This window comes from Choloepus didactylus, chromosome 1 (genome assembly GCF_015220235.1).
Source record: "Choloepus didactylus isolate mChoDid1 chromosome 1, mChoDid1.pri, whole genome shotgun sequence".
NCBI classification, from domain to species: domain Eukaryota; kingdom Metazoa; phylum Chordata; class Mammalia; order Pilosa; family Megalonychidae; genus Choloepus; species Choloepus didactylus.
In genome coordinates this window covers 102,205,694-102,222,589 of record NC_051307.1, presented here as the reverse complement: position 1 = coordinate 102,222,589, position 16,896 = coordinate 102,205,694, and the positions used below count along the sequence as shown (strand labels likewise).

Sequence of the window (16,896 nt, the reverse complement as noted above, 5' to 3'; positions counted from 1 at the left end):
TGAGTGGTTTGACAAAATCACTGTAACAGAGTCTTCCATGAATGAATTAATACTGAGATTCACCCAAAGGCATAGACTTGGAAGGTTTCTGCCCTATGGCACCAGCTGATCTCTTTTCTTCCCTTCCCTCTATAATATTTATTCAGAGAATAGGAATCAACAGTGGGCTTCCAAAGGAGAGAACTTGAAAATCCTCTAACTTAAACCATTAATCTTTTTCTTTCTCCTTCCTTCCTTCCTTCCTTCTTTCTTTCTTTCTTTCTTTCTTTCTTTCTTTCTTTCCTTCCTTCCTTCCTTCCTTCCTTCTTTTCATCCTTCCTTCCTTCCTTCTTTCTTTCTTTCTTTCTTTCTTTCTTTCTTTCTTTCATTTCTTGTTTGTTGTTTTTAAGAAGCAGATGTCTTTTTCAAATGAAATCTTGCTCAGAACCCTAATACATACATACATAAATATATATGGCAAAAGTCAAGCTGCCTGGTAGTATAAAGGAAGAATGTATGGATTACAATGACGATGGCTGTTTCTTTACCTTTGGTGAACACATTGAGGCACCAGGTACCCTAGAGTTCCATGGAACACAACTTGAAAAAATACTGGTCTATTCCAAATTCCACTCCATGTTTTGTAATAAATCCCCCTTGAAACTTGCGGCCCTGGGAGAGAAGTTGCCTGATTTAATGTAGCAAGTCTGAGACAAAGGAACCTAGAAGACAATGAGAGATGATGTGTATATATATGTATAGGCCAGAGGACACAGGTAGGGAGAAGAATAGTTTGAACTGGAAAGAAATAAAGGGTAATACAGGATTAATGGAATTACTATACTTCTGTGTCACTTTAACAACTCTGACACACCTTTCACCAAGTTCATTTCAGCAAGTATTTCCTAGATACAAATTATGTAGCACTTGATCTGATAGGACCACATGAATTGACTACCAGGCACTGTATAGAAAATGTGTAGCACATTATTTCAAGTGTGCCTCTCAACTACCCTGTAAAGGAAGCAGAGTTGAATAGACTGAGGTTCAAAGAGAGAAAGTAACTTAGCTGTGGTTTCACAGCATGTCAGTAGTAGAGCCCACGTATGTCTCCCTCCAAAGCCTATATTCCTTCTACTCTAGCTGCAAGGATCTATAAAACTACAGGAAATACAGAGATGAGGGATATGGTCATTGCCCTCAAATAACTTAAGACCATTTATAGTAGGTTAATTGTTACACAAGCAAATGGGATAAACTGGCATTGACAAGATGCAACAAAATCCAAGAAAGTTCAAAGGAGAAAAAGTACATTTCAAGTAAGGTACCAGGAAATACTGTGTAGCAAAGAGAGTGTTAAAGATTGTGTAGGAGTTTGAAAGGCAGCAGACCAAAATGAGTATCCCTGTGGATGTTACATGAGAAGAAGCTGAAGCTCAAAGAACTTTGGAGGTTTGTCCAAGGTTTCAGTGTGTTAGTGGTGACATCAGAAATACAAGGAAGGTCTTATAGGAGTCAGAGACTGTTGGGGGAAAAAACTGTGGAACAAAGGAATGGCAGAGTAAGTGCAGAGAGAACCCAGAACTGCCAAGTAGAAACAGGTAAAAGAAGTAGAAATGGATGGTATCTGTGGATCCAATGGTACATTTCTCTCTTCTGCTTTAGAGAAAATGATAAAGCAGTGCTTTCTTCAGTATGACCCTCTTTCTTTTTGAATGAATCCCATACATTTTGGTACTTAAGACCAATGGCACATTAACTATCAATCTCTTTAGAGACTATACCTAAATTCTTGCCAACTTAAAAATTTATAGTTTTTTTTGTACTAAATCTCATATATTGAATATCATTACTGCTAAGAATCAACTTTGCGTTCCTTTGTTTACCTTCTAGTGCTCACCTGGCTGTCAGGCTACCAATCATAACGTTTAAGTCTTTGAATGTTAGGGATTTACCTATGGGTCTGTGCACCCGTGTATATCAAATGAGAGTTTATTAGCATTTTTAGGTTTGAATTATTCATATATTTGTTTGCCTTCATTTCTGTTGATTAAGATTTGCTTTTATTTTTATTTTCCCCTCTTCCTTCTCCTTCAATTTTACCAGTACAAGATTTTTAATGTAAATAAATCAAAACCAAAATTTCACCCGTGGGAGTATTCTTCATAACTTTCAATTCTGTATTGAATCCATCAAATTTCACTTATCTACTCACTAGTTGGCAGCGTGTAAAATAAGTCTGCCCCAAACCCAAAAAGGAAATAAAAGAAATTAACTTATGTTTTAATTTAACAATGTTAATATTTCCTATGCTTTCCTAATTATAAATAAATTTTCTAGACATGGCAATGAGGTACATTGTAAACTCTGATATCCCATTCTTACACCAGTCTGCACCAGTTTAACTTTTTCACTTTATTCTCTACATCTGCTTTTGGCCTCATCTAGACCCCTAGTTCTTTTGTCTCTATATCCCCTTACTTCTACTAACCCTTCTTCCTACGTACTCCTGTCTGGATCCCAAACTAGTCTTCAGAGTTCCCTTGATTCTCTTGCACCCAATCCCTCTCCCCAACCAATCCCATGAAACAATACCAATAATGCTTTTATTATTTTCTCCCTCACCTCCTTCCCACAATAAAAACTAGAGAGAATCACAGAACTGTGCAGATTGGGGCCATGACAAATCCATGTTCCCTAACCTCACCCACATTTCCAAACCCTCACCTCTCTCCTCCATATAGCTATCCAATACCTGCCCCCTTTATTTCAGCAGATGATTTTGTATCCTGCTTTGTCAAGAAAATTGAGGACATCAGACATGTCCTCCGCTTATCTTCTATGAACATATTTATATCCACACTTAATTTCATCTCTTTTATTTCATCTTTGAAGGGGGAGGTGAGGAGTTCCAGTTCAAGACCTTCCTTTCTACCTATGCCCTTGACCCCTTCCTGCCAACTTCTTTCTAAACCTTCCCCCATGTACTTCTCTTTCTTTCTAATATTTTAAATTTCTCTCTCTCCACTGGCTCCTTCCTTTATGCTTTGCTACTTTCTCTGTAATTCAGGTTCTTGTCATCTAAAGGTATCAAAAATATTTTCCCATTTTTATATCTGAAACCACTGTAACCGACTCTGTGCCTTCATTAATCTACTGAAAATGCTAGTGTTAAGGATTCTGACGACCTCCTCATGTCAAATATACTAGATATTTTTCAGTTCTGTTTCTGCATCCCTCTGCCATATTTAATACTGTTGATTCTTCTTCAAGATGTGTTTTTCTTGGCTTCTAAGATGCCTTAAACCCCACAGTGTCTGTTATTCTTAGTTTCTCCAAATAGGTCCACTCTTCTCCTTATCACACATACTCTACTTAGGTCACATAACCACCCTCATGGATTCATCTGCTCCTGTGATATGAATCCAGGTTCTAAGCTAATGACCCATTTATCTACCCGAGATTTAAGGCTTATGCAACTGTCCGATTCAATTTTTATGTGCTCAGTCGGTACCTCAAACTCAACATGACAAGATGGAACTCATCATCTCTCCTTCCTCTCTAAGCCAGCCTGTATTTTCTGATAAACTTAGTGAGTGGAATCAATAACCTAGTTAAGTGAGCTGAAACCGGGAAGTTATTCTCCACTCCTCCTTTTCCCTCTCATAGTAACATAAACAATATCTGATTTATATAATTGAATTTGCTCCCGTCTTCTCCATCCTCACCACTATCCTATTGTCCTACCTGGACAGGTGCAACTATCTCCTAAATAAACCCTTTTGCCCATAAACTGACATGCTTTAAATCTGTCTTCTACACAACTTCCTGATTTATCAATATAAAACATTTTCTGATCCTGTAACTCCCAAGGATTTTAAGCATTTTTAATACTGTAGTGGTAGGTACAGTAATCTACACATATGGTAAAATTGTATAGAACTAACTATACATATATGCACACAAATAAGCACAATAAAACTTAGGAAACTGAGTAAGATGGGAGATTGTGTCAATGTCAATATGCTGGTTGTGGCATTGTACTATAGTTTTGCAAGATGTTTCCACGGAGGAAACAGGGTAAAGGGTACATAAGATCACTCTATTATTTTTAACTGTATATGAATCTACAATTATTTAAAAATAAAAAAGTTTAATTTTAAAATATCTTACAAGATATACCCTTCAATACTCATCACAAATATTTAAAAACTCAATCTTTTTTGCTTTAAAGCATAGCATACAAGATTTTACTTCCCTCTCCAGCTTTATCTCCTGACATTCTCTGCTCTGTATTTTTACACTCTAGTAACTTAGTGTCACTTGTAGTTTTCTCATGTACACCAAGCTATTTTCTGTTTAGGGCCTTGGTTGTACTGCTGCCTTGGCAGAGAACAGTCACTTTGTACCAGTAGACCTCATCTGACCTGGCTAATTTCTCCTTATTTAAGCCTCCTTCATTGACACCTCAGATATTTCTTCTTTGTGTTTTATAGTGCTATGCACACTATTACAACATTTATTATAGGTTTGTTTTCCTGTTTACCTTCTGCACTAAGTGATCCTAGAGGAAGAGACAGCCTTATTCATTTTTTACAAATTTCCAGTGCCCATTATTCTTCCTAGCAAATAGAGGATGCTCTGTATACATGTGCCTGGGTAAATGTATGTGCTTCTATTATGTAATTAGACCAGAACACTCATTTACAAATTTATGGTCAGAATATGACTGACCATTCCACTGCATTATTTATATTATAATACCATTTGTTATGATTAAGAGCTTAGCTAATCTGATCCTGGTACAAAATTGGTCTACTGATTATCACCATGAATCACATGCTAAGATCTGCACAGTTAATATTCAGATTTGGAGGAAGCACCACCTATGAAAGCTGATGTTTCCCTTCACATATACAGGAATCAAGGTTAAAAAGTTTAAGGCAGACATGAAAACACAGTAGCACAATGAAGCAGACAGAAATAGCTTTCATTTGCAAAGTATTCAGATGTTTGCTTGTGCCTTAGTCTAACAGAAATCTACACTCCAATTAAAACCACCCCCACACACATCAAGGTAAGTAACTAGTAATTAAAAGAAAAAAAAATCTAGGTACAGAGGTTTGAATGTATTGTCCCTGGATGTGATGCTTACATAGTAGTTATGAGAGGGGTGATTAATCAGAGGAAGAAATTTAACTTTTCTAAGCTCTCTTCTGTTTTCTGATTCTTCTTAACCTGCTGAAGATATAATGGGCAGATAATCAGTTAAGACACTTATAAAATGGGTTGAATGGGTCAGACTTGCTGTCAGGCTTAATGAGACAATGTTTATTTTCTTTGTGAATTCTGCCAAACACAGGTGCTAGATAGTGGCAGTGTAGAGTGTAAAAACAATATTATTGGTTAGCAAAGAAAAGCTTTGATAGCAGATGTGATTGCCTTACTTCGGAAGTTTGTCTGATTTTATGATGAATTGGAATCCGTGATACTCCCTGGAGAAACACCAATTTAGTAATTTATAAAAATCTGCTGTAAATAACTGCATGATTTTAAAGATTCAGTTGAGTTTTTTCTTGCTAGAGTACACTTTAATTGAATATTCAGTGCCATAATACAGAAACTGTAATGCTAGTTTCATTTTTGTCCTTTCAAGGTTTGTAGAAACCCCAGCTCACTTTTCTTGGAAAGAAAGTTATTACCGATCCAGCATGTCCCAGAGCACACAGACAAGTGAATTCCTCAGTCCAGAAGTTTTCCAGCATATCTGGGATTTTTTGGAACAGTAAGTATCAAAAAAGGAAGAATTTTGTACTCAAATTGTTATAAATAGGTAAATATAGATGATCAAAATATCACTTACCAGGGCATGTTTCTAGAATCAGTAAAAATCAGTTAATGTCTTTGAGGAAATTTATTCCCTCTGTTAGTGTCTCTGTGTTCCCAATTCAGTGGAGATTTATTCAGTTTCCAATACCACAAGATCATCATTTTCCAAGGTGATATCATTTAGGTGGGGCCAAGAGAATTCTCCTGCCCAACCCAAAATAGCTTCCCCTGTGACTCTCTGATACTCAAAATCCATTTCTTTGATTTAAAGACTCTTTTTCACTGTTACAGTGCAAATATATCCAGAGACAGGTAAAACAGAAAGTTTTGTTGGACAATTATACCTTGATATGATAAGGATTATTTCCTCCATTCCTAATAGCAGGATTAGATAAGTGAGTAAATTTTGGAGAAGGTGAAGAGAATAGCAAAGCACAGGGGACCTAAGGCATAGGGTATAAAATATTATTTCCCTGATACATCCATTATATTCTGCATACCACTCAGCAATTCATTGCGGAGGAAAGGATTCGTGATTCCCATTTCACAAATAGGGCTTAGGTTTGAACCACCTGAAATTAAACGTCTGGTAAGTAGTTGAACCCTGGGGATGAGCACAAGGTTTCTGACCCATAGCAACATGCCTTGTCAACTTTGAAGCACAGAAAACCTGTTTACAAATAGCTATCTGTGTTGTAGTTGTTTTCCATGCTTCACATTTTTTCCCCTTTATATTAGACCTATATGTTCAGTTCAACCCATTGATTTGAACTTTGTGGATCAACCATCAGAAAATGGTGCGACGAACAAGATTGAGATTAGCATGGACTGTATCCGCATGCAGGACTCGGACCTGAGTGATCCCATGTGGGTGAGTGGCATGGGCCATGCTATTCATATCTCTGCTAAACTTCTCTTTATACTTGTATAGAAAAAGGCAACTTGCTCTGAAAGGGCAGGGCCCTTGGAAAGAGAGATAATGTGGTCAACAGAGAGATTAGGAAGAGCTTATGAATTTTAGGTCTGCCTCAATTCTCCATAATGTATATGTTTCCATTGGTGCAGGGAAGGGGTGTGGAATGATTCCTTATCTGAATTGTGCCTTACGCCAGCCCTGTATGAGAGAGGATGGTACCTGCCCATAGGTTTTCCAGCTGGTTGGAGACAGAGATAGAACCACAGTCCACATCTGCATTATATCCCAAGCACTTTTCAATATGGCAAACTACTTCTTTCTTGGAGCTACTCTTCTTTAGGAAGAGGAAGTAAATTCTGTGTGCACACACAAAGATTTAAGTACCTGGTAGTAAAGTAACAGAAAAGAGGTATGCAGAATAGGTTTTTCTTGGCTTTACCTCTGAATCACTTGTGGCCCTAGGCCTCTGTTTCTCATCTATAAAATAGTGAGAATTTTTGAGTCACATAACTTCCAGGCAAGTTGCGATGGTTAATTTCATGTGTCAACTTGCCTAGGTTATAGTGTCCAGTTGTTTGGTCAAGCAAGCACTGGCCTGATTGTTACTATGCGGGTATTTTGTGGGTTTAAACCATTAGTCAGTTGATTGCATCTGTGGCTGATTACATCTGCTATCAGCAAAAGAAATTGCCTTCAGCAATGAGTAAAGTCTCTTCCAATCAGTTGATGATATAAAAGGGAGATGTGTTTATTTCAGTGGTCAGAAATTTCTCTCTCTACTTCATCCAGAACTTCATCAGAGTTCCCAACTGGTGGCCTTCACGACAGAATTCATACTTGCCAATCCTCATGGATGCATGAGCCAATTCCAATAATAAACCCATGATATTTATACACACACATACACACTCTATTTGTTCTGTTTTCTTTGGAGAACCTTGACTAACACAGATTTTGGTACCAAGAGTAGGCTTTGTCCCCTATGAATGCTCACAAAAGGGTGATTTCAGCAGAGGAGGATTTTAATAAACAAGTGGATAGACTGACCCATTCTGTGGATACCAGTCAGACTTATGAACCAAGTAGCCATGGTGGTAGGGATGGAGGTTATGCATCAGTAACCTGACCATAGCAACTGCTGAGTGCCCAGTCTGCCAGCTGCAGAAACCAAAGCCCAGTCCCTGATTTGGCAACCATTCCTGAAGATGATCAACCTGGTACCTGGTGGAAAGTTGATTACATTGGACTACTTCCATCATGAGAGGGTAAACATTTTATTCTTACTGGAATAGATACATACTCAAGATATGGATTTGCCTTTTCTGCATGCAATGCTTCTGCCAAAACTACCATCCAGGAACTTACAGAATTCCTTATTCAACATCATGTTATTCCAAACTGCATTGCTTCTGATCAGGAACCCATTTCAAAGCAAATGAAGTGTTGGAATGGGCACATGCTCATTGGAATTCACCAGTCTTACCATGTTTCTCATTACTCTGAAACAGCTGAATTGACAGAACAGTGGAATTGCTTTCTGAAGACTTAATTATGGCATCAACCGTATGGCAATACCTTACAGGGCTGGGGCAACATTCTGTGGAAGGCTATATATGCTCTAAATCAGCAGCCACTCTTTTGTGCTGTTTTTCCCATAGCCAGGATTTACAGGTCCAGGAATCAAGGGGTAGAAATGGGAATGGCACTACTCACTATTACCCCTAGTGATCCACTAGAAAAAAAAAATTGTTTCATGTTTCTGCAAACTTAAGCTCTGCTGATGTGCAGCTCTTAGCTCTAAAAGGAGGAATGCTTCCACTGGGAGACACAACAATGATTCCATTAAGCTGGAAGTTAAGATTGTCACTTGGCCACTTTCGGCTTCTTATGCCTCTGTATCAACAAGCAAAGAAGCGAATTACTGTACTGGCTGGGATGATTGATCCTGATTTTCAAGGGGAAATAGGACTGCTACTATACAATGGAGGTAAAGAAGAGTTTGCTTGGAATACAGGAGAGCCCTTAGGATGTTTTTTAATACCAACATGCCCTGTGATTGAAGTCGATGGAAAACTGCAACAGCCCAAACCAGGCAGGACTACAACAGCCAAGATCCTTCAGGAATGAAGGTTTGGGTCACCCCACCAGGCAAAGACCCAAGACCAGCTGAGATACTTGCTGAGGGTAAAGGGAATATGGAATGGGTACTGAAAGAAGGTAGTTATAAATATGAGCTACACTCACATGACCAGTTACAGAAACAAGGACTATAGTGGTTATGAGTATTTTTTTCTTGTTTTAGTATATGTTTGTATATATGTATAAGGCAAATATTTTTGTTTTCTTCCCTATCTCATCTCCTTATCATATAACATAAGTTGTTATGACTTTATGTTGTAGTATTTAAGTTACAGAATATCAATTATGAGAGTGAATATTACCCAAGGACCTTCATCTTCTTCTCAAGAAAGAGTTAGTGCATTTCCAGTTTATGCAGTACAGTTGAACTACTATTTTTATTTAGAGATCAAGTATGGTTTAAGGAGATGTATATGGGCACCAAGATGATAAGGGAAGACTGTGATGTTTGAGTTCATGTGTCACCTTGGCTACATTATGGTGTCCAGTCATTTGGTCAAGCAAGCCACTGGCCTGATTGCTACTGTGAGAATATTTCATGGATTTAAACCATTAGTCAGGTGATTACATCTATGGCTGATATCTACAATCAGCAAAGAAGTTTGCCTTCAGCAATGAGAGAAGTCTCATCCAGTCAATTGAAGGCCTTAAAGGGAGAGCTGATGATTTCAGTAGTCAGAAAGAAGAATTTCTATCTCTACTTCAGCCAGCTAGCTTCTCCTGGGGAATTCATTGAAAACTTTATTGGAGTTCCCAGCCTGCCCTATGGAATTCAGACTTGCCAATCTGTACGATCGCGTGAGCCAATACTATGATAAATCTCATAATAATTACAAATATATTTATGTGTGTGTGTGTGTGTGTCTGTGTATGTGTGTTTGTGTCTCCATTCTTTTGATTCTATTTCTCTGGAGAACCCTGACTAATACATAAGCTAGGGAATTTAGTGGGTTGATGATGAAATGCTTTTCTGAGATTTTAGGTGAAATACCCTGTATTGGTGCAGTCTATAATGGTAGTGTTTCGTTTTGCTTAATAATTTGTTCACCTGCAATGTTCTGCTACATTTTCCATAAAAATATCTTCTAGAAAAATAGAAGAAAAGAAAAAAAGAACTGGACAGAGGGATGGTGTGAAATGAATGAAGGAGTGGAGAAAGGCAAGAAAATGCATACGAGTAACTGCTTTTACAACAGTTGTCTGTCCAACTAAGAATGTACTGCCTGATGATTTTTAGATGATTACTTTTAAGAAATTATGTTTAATATAATTATCCATTTGTGTTTAACGTTTTTTCTGAGCATCAGCATAGAAATTGCTTGATATTGATTCTTTGAAATAGCTTTTTAATAATGTTCACAGGAGAACTGAGCTGAATGGAATGGGGTGTATTCACTTTGAGAATGATGCAAATTTTCCTGTTTGGAGTTTGAGTTACAAATTTTAAAAACTACATTTTTTATTAGGCATCAATAACTCATGCTGACTAACCCATCTGATATTTTAGTTTTTCAATAACTTTGTGAAGTAAACGTTATTGTCCCCTTTTTATAAATTATCTAGTCAAGCAAAAGGTTTTAATAAGGTAAAATAGCTCTTCTAGGATCACATGTGCAGTCAGCAGTATGTGGGTATTCTACCCACATCACTGAAGTCAATCTTTTTTTTTCTGATTCTTCCTCCAAAGTATTTGTATTTGGAAAGAAATTGAGTTCTGTTTCTCCTTGATTACCCACCTGTCTGTGAACTTTAGGATTTCCTTTGTGGGGACCCCCTTCCCCCCAACTTCCCCATGTGGTTGTCATACAGTAGAGAGTCACCACAATTTCCCTCCTTTGGAGAAGGCATAGGATACCATTGGTTAAATAGGAATGATAAAGCTGTGTTCAACCATCACTTATTAGCACCTTTGAGCTTGAATTTGTGTACCAGATTAAACTGCAGATAATAATAAAAAAAAAAAAAAATCAGGAAATAAGACCTAGAATAGAAAATAATTTGAGAGAAGTGAGGGATTGAGGTGATTCAGAAAAAATAGAAAACAAAATGAAATGGTCTTTATCAGTGGGGGAAACAGAATAGGGCACTTTGGGACAACTGTATGGAAAGGAATATAAAAGAATGAGGATGAACTTGACTGAATAAACAAACTTGCTTATTTGTGGCTGCCCTATTTTTATCTCCAAAGAACTGAGACATTCCTAATAAATTCTAGTTCTATATGATTCCTGGATCTTCCCCTGTCTTAGGACTATTCTAGCTTCCTCTTGTATATCCACATAGCTAACATAGCTACACAGATGGACCCAGATAAGAACTAGAGCCCCCTGCAACATGAGTGGCAAAATGCTGGACTCCTTCAGGGTGTTGATAACTAGTGTGTTCTACTTTGGAAAACAAGAACCAAACTTCTCTTAGTTTCCTAGTCCTTCTAAACTGACTGTTTCTGTATTTAGTGTGAGACTCCTTTTTTTTCATTACTTTGGTATTATGTTTGCACTTTTCTGTGTATAGGTGGTTAGCTAAATGGTTTCAAAACCCTGCACATAAATTACTTTCCTCTTGCATTTAATATTTTTTAAACGTTGGGATCTCAGCCAAACATTCTCTTACCTTACAGGAAATATGAATCTGTGAACAAGGCAAGACATGTCAAATTATTAAGGAAGGAAATCTTGAAATTGAGAAATTCATCTCATTTTTATTGACTTTGCTACAACTTCACCTTAATAACTAGTTGTGAAATGGAATTACAATGCTTTGCTCTGATTCTTTACAAAGGAAATTTGAATTGCAGAGAAAATGTGTGTCTTGTTCACTAGAATTATTTTAGTTTCACTGAAGAATGAACTGTGTTGGGTTAGTAATGAATGTGAAAGGGTTTTCTCAAATAGATTTCATATTTTAAACTATGTTTCCAACCTGTTATTATCTTGTTGGTGCTTGATTCTGTTGTCTAATATGTTACTTTGTATCTCAGATTTGCGTTATTTATAAACTGTCTAAGCATGCCTGCCATATCTTCAAGAGGTAGATAATGAAGTTAACACTTAAATGTTCCTCTGGAATGATTGATGGTAACAATATAATCCTTATTTTTGCATTTGTTTATTCTTTGTACTCTGAGAGAAACTCTTTTAAGCTGAATTGAATTTTTCACTAGGGAGTTTAGTGGTAACTACCTAAATCCATCCTTTAAAAAAAATTCTATTGCAGCATCCCTGTTGCATACCAAGTGTCTTCAGCTCTACATATTGAAAAAGTAGTATCTCTGTTGTGTTTTTGTATTTGGAAAGATTTGCACATGGCACCTAATATAATGCCCTACATCTTATATGATTTAGGATTCATATAAGATTTAAAACCAAACATATTATGTCTAACAAAGAACATTTATTTAGCACCTACTCTGCTATATCCTTAGTGACACAGATGAATAAATCATGGTATCTTCCCTTGAGAAGACCATGGTATAGCAGAAAAGGTGTGTATAAAATTCCCTATAATAAGTGCTGTATGCATTCTATTTTTAAAAGGCACATAAAAAGGAATTACATCTGAGAAAGACTAGTAATATATTACAGAGAAGCTGGTTTTTATTTATGTCTTGAAATATGAGTCAAGTTGATCAAATCATGAAGAGGAAAGAGTAATGCAAGTTTAGGTAGCTGTTATGAAACTAATTTTTTACAAAATAATGTAAATTTCAGAAGTTCAAAAGATAAGCCTGAAAATTTTTACTAAATAGAAATTTATCTAGAAAAAATAGACTACAAAATTTTAAAATTATAGCATATGACAAAGGTTTAATAGCCCTAATATTAAATTACCTGTAAGTCATTAAGAAGAATATGAACAATACTAACATTGACAAAAAGTGCTGATAAAACACAAATGACAAAAATAAAATTTTTAACAGGTATAAAATGCTCAATCTCTTTTAATAAAAAATTGTGAATTAAAACTGTGATTATCACCTATCTGATAGTAAATATTTGAATGATTGATAGTAATTAAGGCTGGTGAGGTTGCTGACAGACAGGCAATCTTATCACTATTGGTAGGAATGTAAATTGGTACAGTATATTTGGAGAGCAATTTGTCTATTCTAATTTATTTTAAAAACATTTACCCTTTGGGCCATCAGTTCCACTGCTAGGAATTTCTGCCACAAATTAAAAAATAAACAAGTACTCACACATGCACATACACATTCATCCATATATATGTATGCACAAAGAAGTGCAGGCTTCATTGCAGCACTGTTTATAATAACTGAAATAATAGGATCACAGGTATGACTCTGATAGATAGGAAAGAAACTACAGTTTGAAGCAAATCAGTGTTAACCCCACCATTAATAGATAGTATTGGTAATTACGATGTATAGCCATTTTCATTTTGGCAACCTGTTGTTACGATCTGCAGAGTGATTTCTGTATTTTTGCTCTGCATGAGGTGCCTTTTATATTCTAGGAAGGATAGTGCAGAATTGATATTATTTCTTGTTAAATGTTTGTTAGAATCAACCAGGGAAACTATTTGGTCCTGGAGATTTTTTTCAGAATTTCTTTAATTATTATTTCAGTTTCTTTAATAGTTATAGGACTATTCCGATTATTCCGTCTTAGGTGAGTTTTGGTAGGTTGTCATTTTTGAGGAATTGGTCCATTTCAATAAAGTTGTTGAATTTATATGCAGAGAATTGTTTGGAATATTCCATTATAATCCATGTAAGGTTTGGGGGATTTGTAATGATAGTCCCTCTTTCAGTTCTGATATTGTTAATTTGTGTCTTCTCTTTTTTTCTCAGTCTGTCTTGTTAGAGGCTTATCAGTTTTATTGATCTTTCAGAGAATGAGCTTTTGGTTCATTGTTTTTCTTTATGTTTTTTTTTTTCTGTTTTCAATTTCATTACTTCTAATCTTTTTTTTTTTTTTAATTTCCTTTCTTCAGCTTCTTTGATTTTATTTTGCTCTCCTTTTTCAAGTTACTTAAATTGGAAGCTTAGATTACTGAATTGAGACCTTTCTTCTTTTCTATTGTTAGCATTTACTGCTATAAATTTCCCACTAAACACTGCTTTAGTTGCAACCCATAAGTTTTGATATGTTGTGTTTTTATTTTCATTCAGTTCAAAATATTTTCTGATTTCACTTGACACTTCTTTGACTCCTAGATTATCTAGAAGTGCATTGTTCAATTTCTAAGTGTTTGGATATTTTGTTATAGTTCCATTATTGTTTTATGGTTTAACTCTACATAGTCGGATAACATACTTTGTATGATTTCATATTTTCTAATTTGTTAATGTTTGTTTTATGACCCAGTGAATGGTTTAACTTGGTGAATTTTCCATAGGTATTTGAAAAGTCTGTTTATTCTGCTTTTGTTGGATAGAATGTTCAGTAAGTTTCAATTAGATCCAGTTAGTTGATGGTATTGTGCAGTTCTTCTATATCCCTGCTGATTTTCTCTCTAGTAATTCTATCAATTATTGAGAGAGGAGTACCAAAGACTTTTGCTTTAATTATAAATGCATCTTTTTCTTTTTCAGATCTGTCCATTTTTGCATCATATATTTTGAAGCTCTGTTGCTGTGCATCATATATATGATTTTTGTATCTTCTTGGTTAATTCCTTATCATTATATTTCTCTTTATCCTTGGTAATGTGCTTTTCTCTGAAAAATACTTTGTTTTTATTAATATTAATATTAGTGTAGCCAGTCTAACATTCATATGATTGTGTGCATGACAAATTGTTTACCTATCCTTTTACTTTTAAACTGCATTGAAACTATAGTTGAAGTGAGTTTTTGTAAACAGCATATGTACATTTGGGTCATTTTGTTTTTTTTATCCATTCTGACACCCTCTGTCTATTCATTGCTGTGGTTATGTCATTTGCATTTGGTGTAATTAATAGCATCATTAGTTTTAAGTCTACCATATTTGTTTTCTGTGTATTCCCTCTTTTATTCTTCTGTTTCCCCTTTTCTGTCCTCTTTTGGATTATTTAATTATATTTTAATGTATCTATTTTGCTTATGACTCCATCTCTTTGTATAATTCATTACTGGGAGATCTTGGGATTACAGTACTCATGCTTCCCACAGTCTACCTGGAATCAATATTTTACCACTTCAAATGGAATGTAGAAACCTTGCCACTATATAGGCTCTTTATCCTTCCTCCCTTTATGTTGTAGGTATCTTACATATTACATTTATGCGCATTAAGATTTCATCAGACAATATTACAATTTTTACTTTCAACTGCCAAACACGTTTTAGAGAACTCAGGAGAAGAATAATCGTCTAGAGTATTGAATCAGCCCTTCCTTTTTTCCAAAGCTATAGTTCTGACTTGACATTATCACAAAGAATAGGGAACTCTATGCACATTTTATTTTGTCAATATAATTTTTTTAAAGCAAAATAAATGCCTGTATTTTCTAAGCTGGACCCTAAACCAAACCAAAGCTCTAACTTGCTGTGTTAGTAATTGATCAGAAGTTTATAAAATTCTTTAATTTTTCCTTTCCACTTCTCTTTCTCTTTTCCTTTCTCTGCATGCACACAGGTTCACTCCCACATAACCCAGTTTGAATGACAACTATAGATATTTTCTGACATTATGAAATTGGACCATAACAGTTTCTGACATTTCAATTGTTTGAAGTCTAGATTTGATAAATTTCATTCTTAAAAGATGTATTAAATACATACCCTGTGAACAAGGTATTCAGGCTGCAAAGGGCTGGTTAACAGTATTACAGCATGAGTCACTTGAACACTCTAAAGCTCCCTCCCTCTGGCTCAAGAGGACAGAAAATGTGTGATCCATATATATTTCATACAAACAGCCACCACTCCTTTCTGTGTATCTTGGTCTCTCAGGCTCCTAAGATCGTAAAACGTCACCTAACTGTAAGTCTGACACCAATATCAAGATTTCACATCAAGGAAGGCATTTCCAACTTACTTGCTTCCTTTTCCTACACTGGTCTCCTTCGAACCCAACATCTGCTCACCATGACAAGCACCCTCCTTTTGTTCTTCCTGTGTATTCCCTTGTTCCTTTCCAAGTTGCCTAGTTCTCTCCTTTTTTTACTCCCGTGTTTTCTGGTCACCCAGCAAACCCCTAGAGTCCATTTGGACAGTAGATTTGCCCAAAGTATTTTCCTTTAGTTTGAAGACTACATTACATTTAATATAGGGCTTTATGATTCATTACTTCCTTTAGAATTCCTGAATGGGATTTGTAGTCAGATATGCTGTCATTGGAATTCTGTATTAACTCTGTTTGCTGTGTGATCTGTATAATCTTTAAGAGCCCCTGTTTCCTCACTTGTATGGATGAACATAACATCTGCCATCAACCTCAGAGAACTGTGATAGTTCTTTCATTATCTGTTTTGTTTTCATTCAGAGTTACTGGCATATAAAAATTCAGTCAATAAATGGTAGGTATTGCTATTTTTTATAAATGGTCTATGATGTTTATTAAAAAAACCCTTGTAGATAGGTGAACATGTTTTACTTTTTATAATTAAAATATGTATAATTTTCTCTGATTATAAAAGTAATACATATAAATTAAAGAGAAATAAAAAGCCTCAAAAGCATACTGACAACATTATGAACATTGTAGCCTTTTTTTCTTGTATTTTCTATAGAAGAAATAGGTTTTATAAAACATCTGTGGTCATGCCATATATAAATTTTCTAATCTTCTTTTTCTTTGCATTCTGTGGGGAGCGTTTTCTTTCTTTCATTTACAAGTTTCAAAGCAACTTTCAAATATCATCACATGGATGTGCCATAATTTATTTAACTGTCCTTCTACTCATAGATTTTTTTAAAAAAGAACATTTACATGTGGAATATTTTGTCATGCTAGATGCTTAGAAGTGTATTTATTGGGTAAAATTGTATGTCTATCGATGTTATTGATATTTACTATCAATTTTCTTCACACCGGTTATTATTTTTAATCAATGTACATTCCCACCACCTGTATAAAAGTGTC

At 35.5% G+C, this 16,896-nt stretch overlaps 1 protein-coding gene across 3 annotated transcripts in view; it reads left to right on the top strand.

Moving 5' to 3' along the window:
- Positions 1-16,896, top strand: part of TP63 (tumor protein p63) — a 242,520-nt gene that overhangs the window by 103,313 nt on the left and 122,311 nt on the right. For all 3 annotated transcript variants that reach the window (XM_037838321.1, XM_037838330.1, XM_037838338.1), the window contains exons 2-3: positions 5,636-5,764; positions 6,547-6,679. In XM_037838321.1, coding sequence (XP_037694249.1) covers positions 5,636-5,764; positions 6,547-6,679 — 262 coding nt within the window. The remainder of the gene's footprint in view (positions 1-5,635; positions 5,765-6,546; positions 6,680-16,896) is intronic.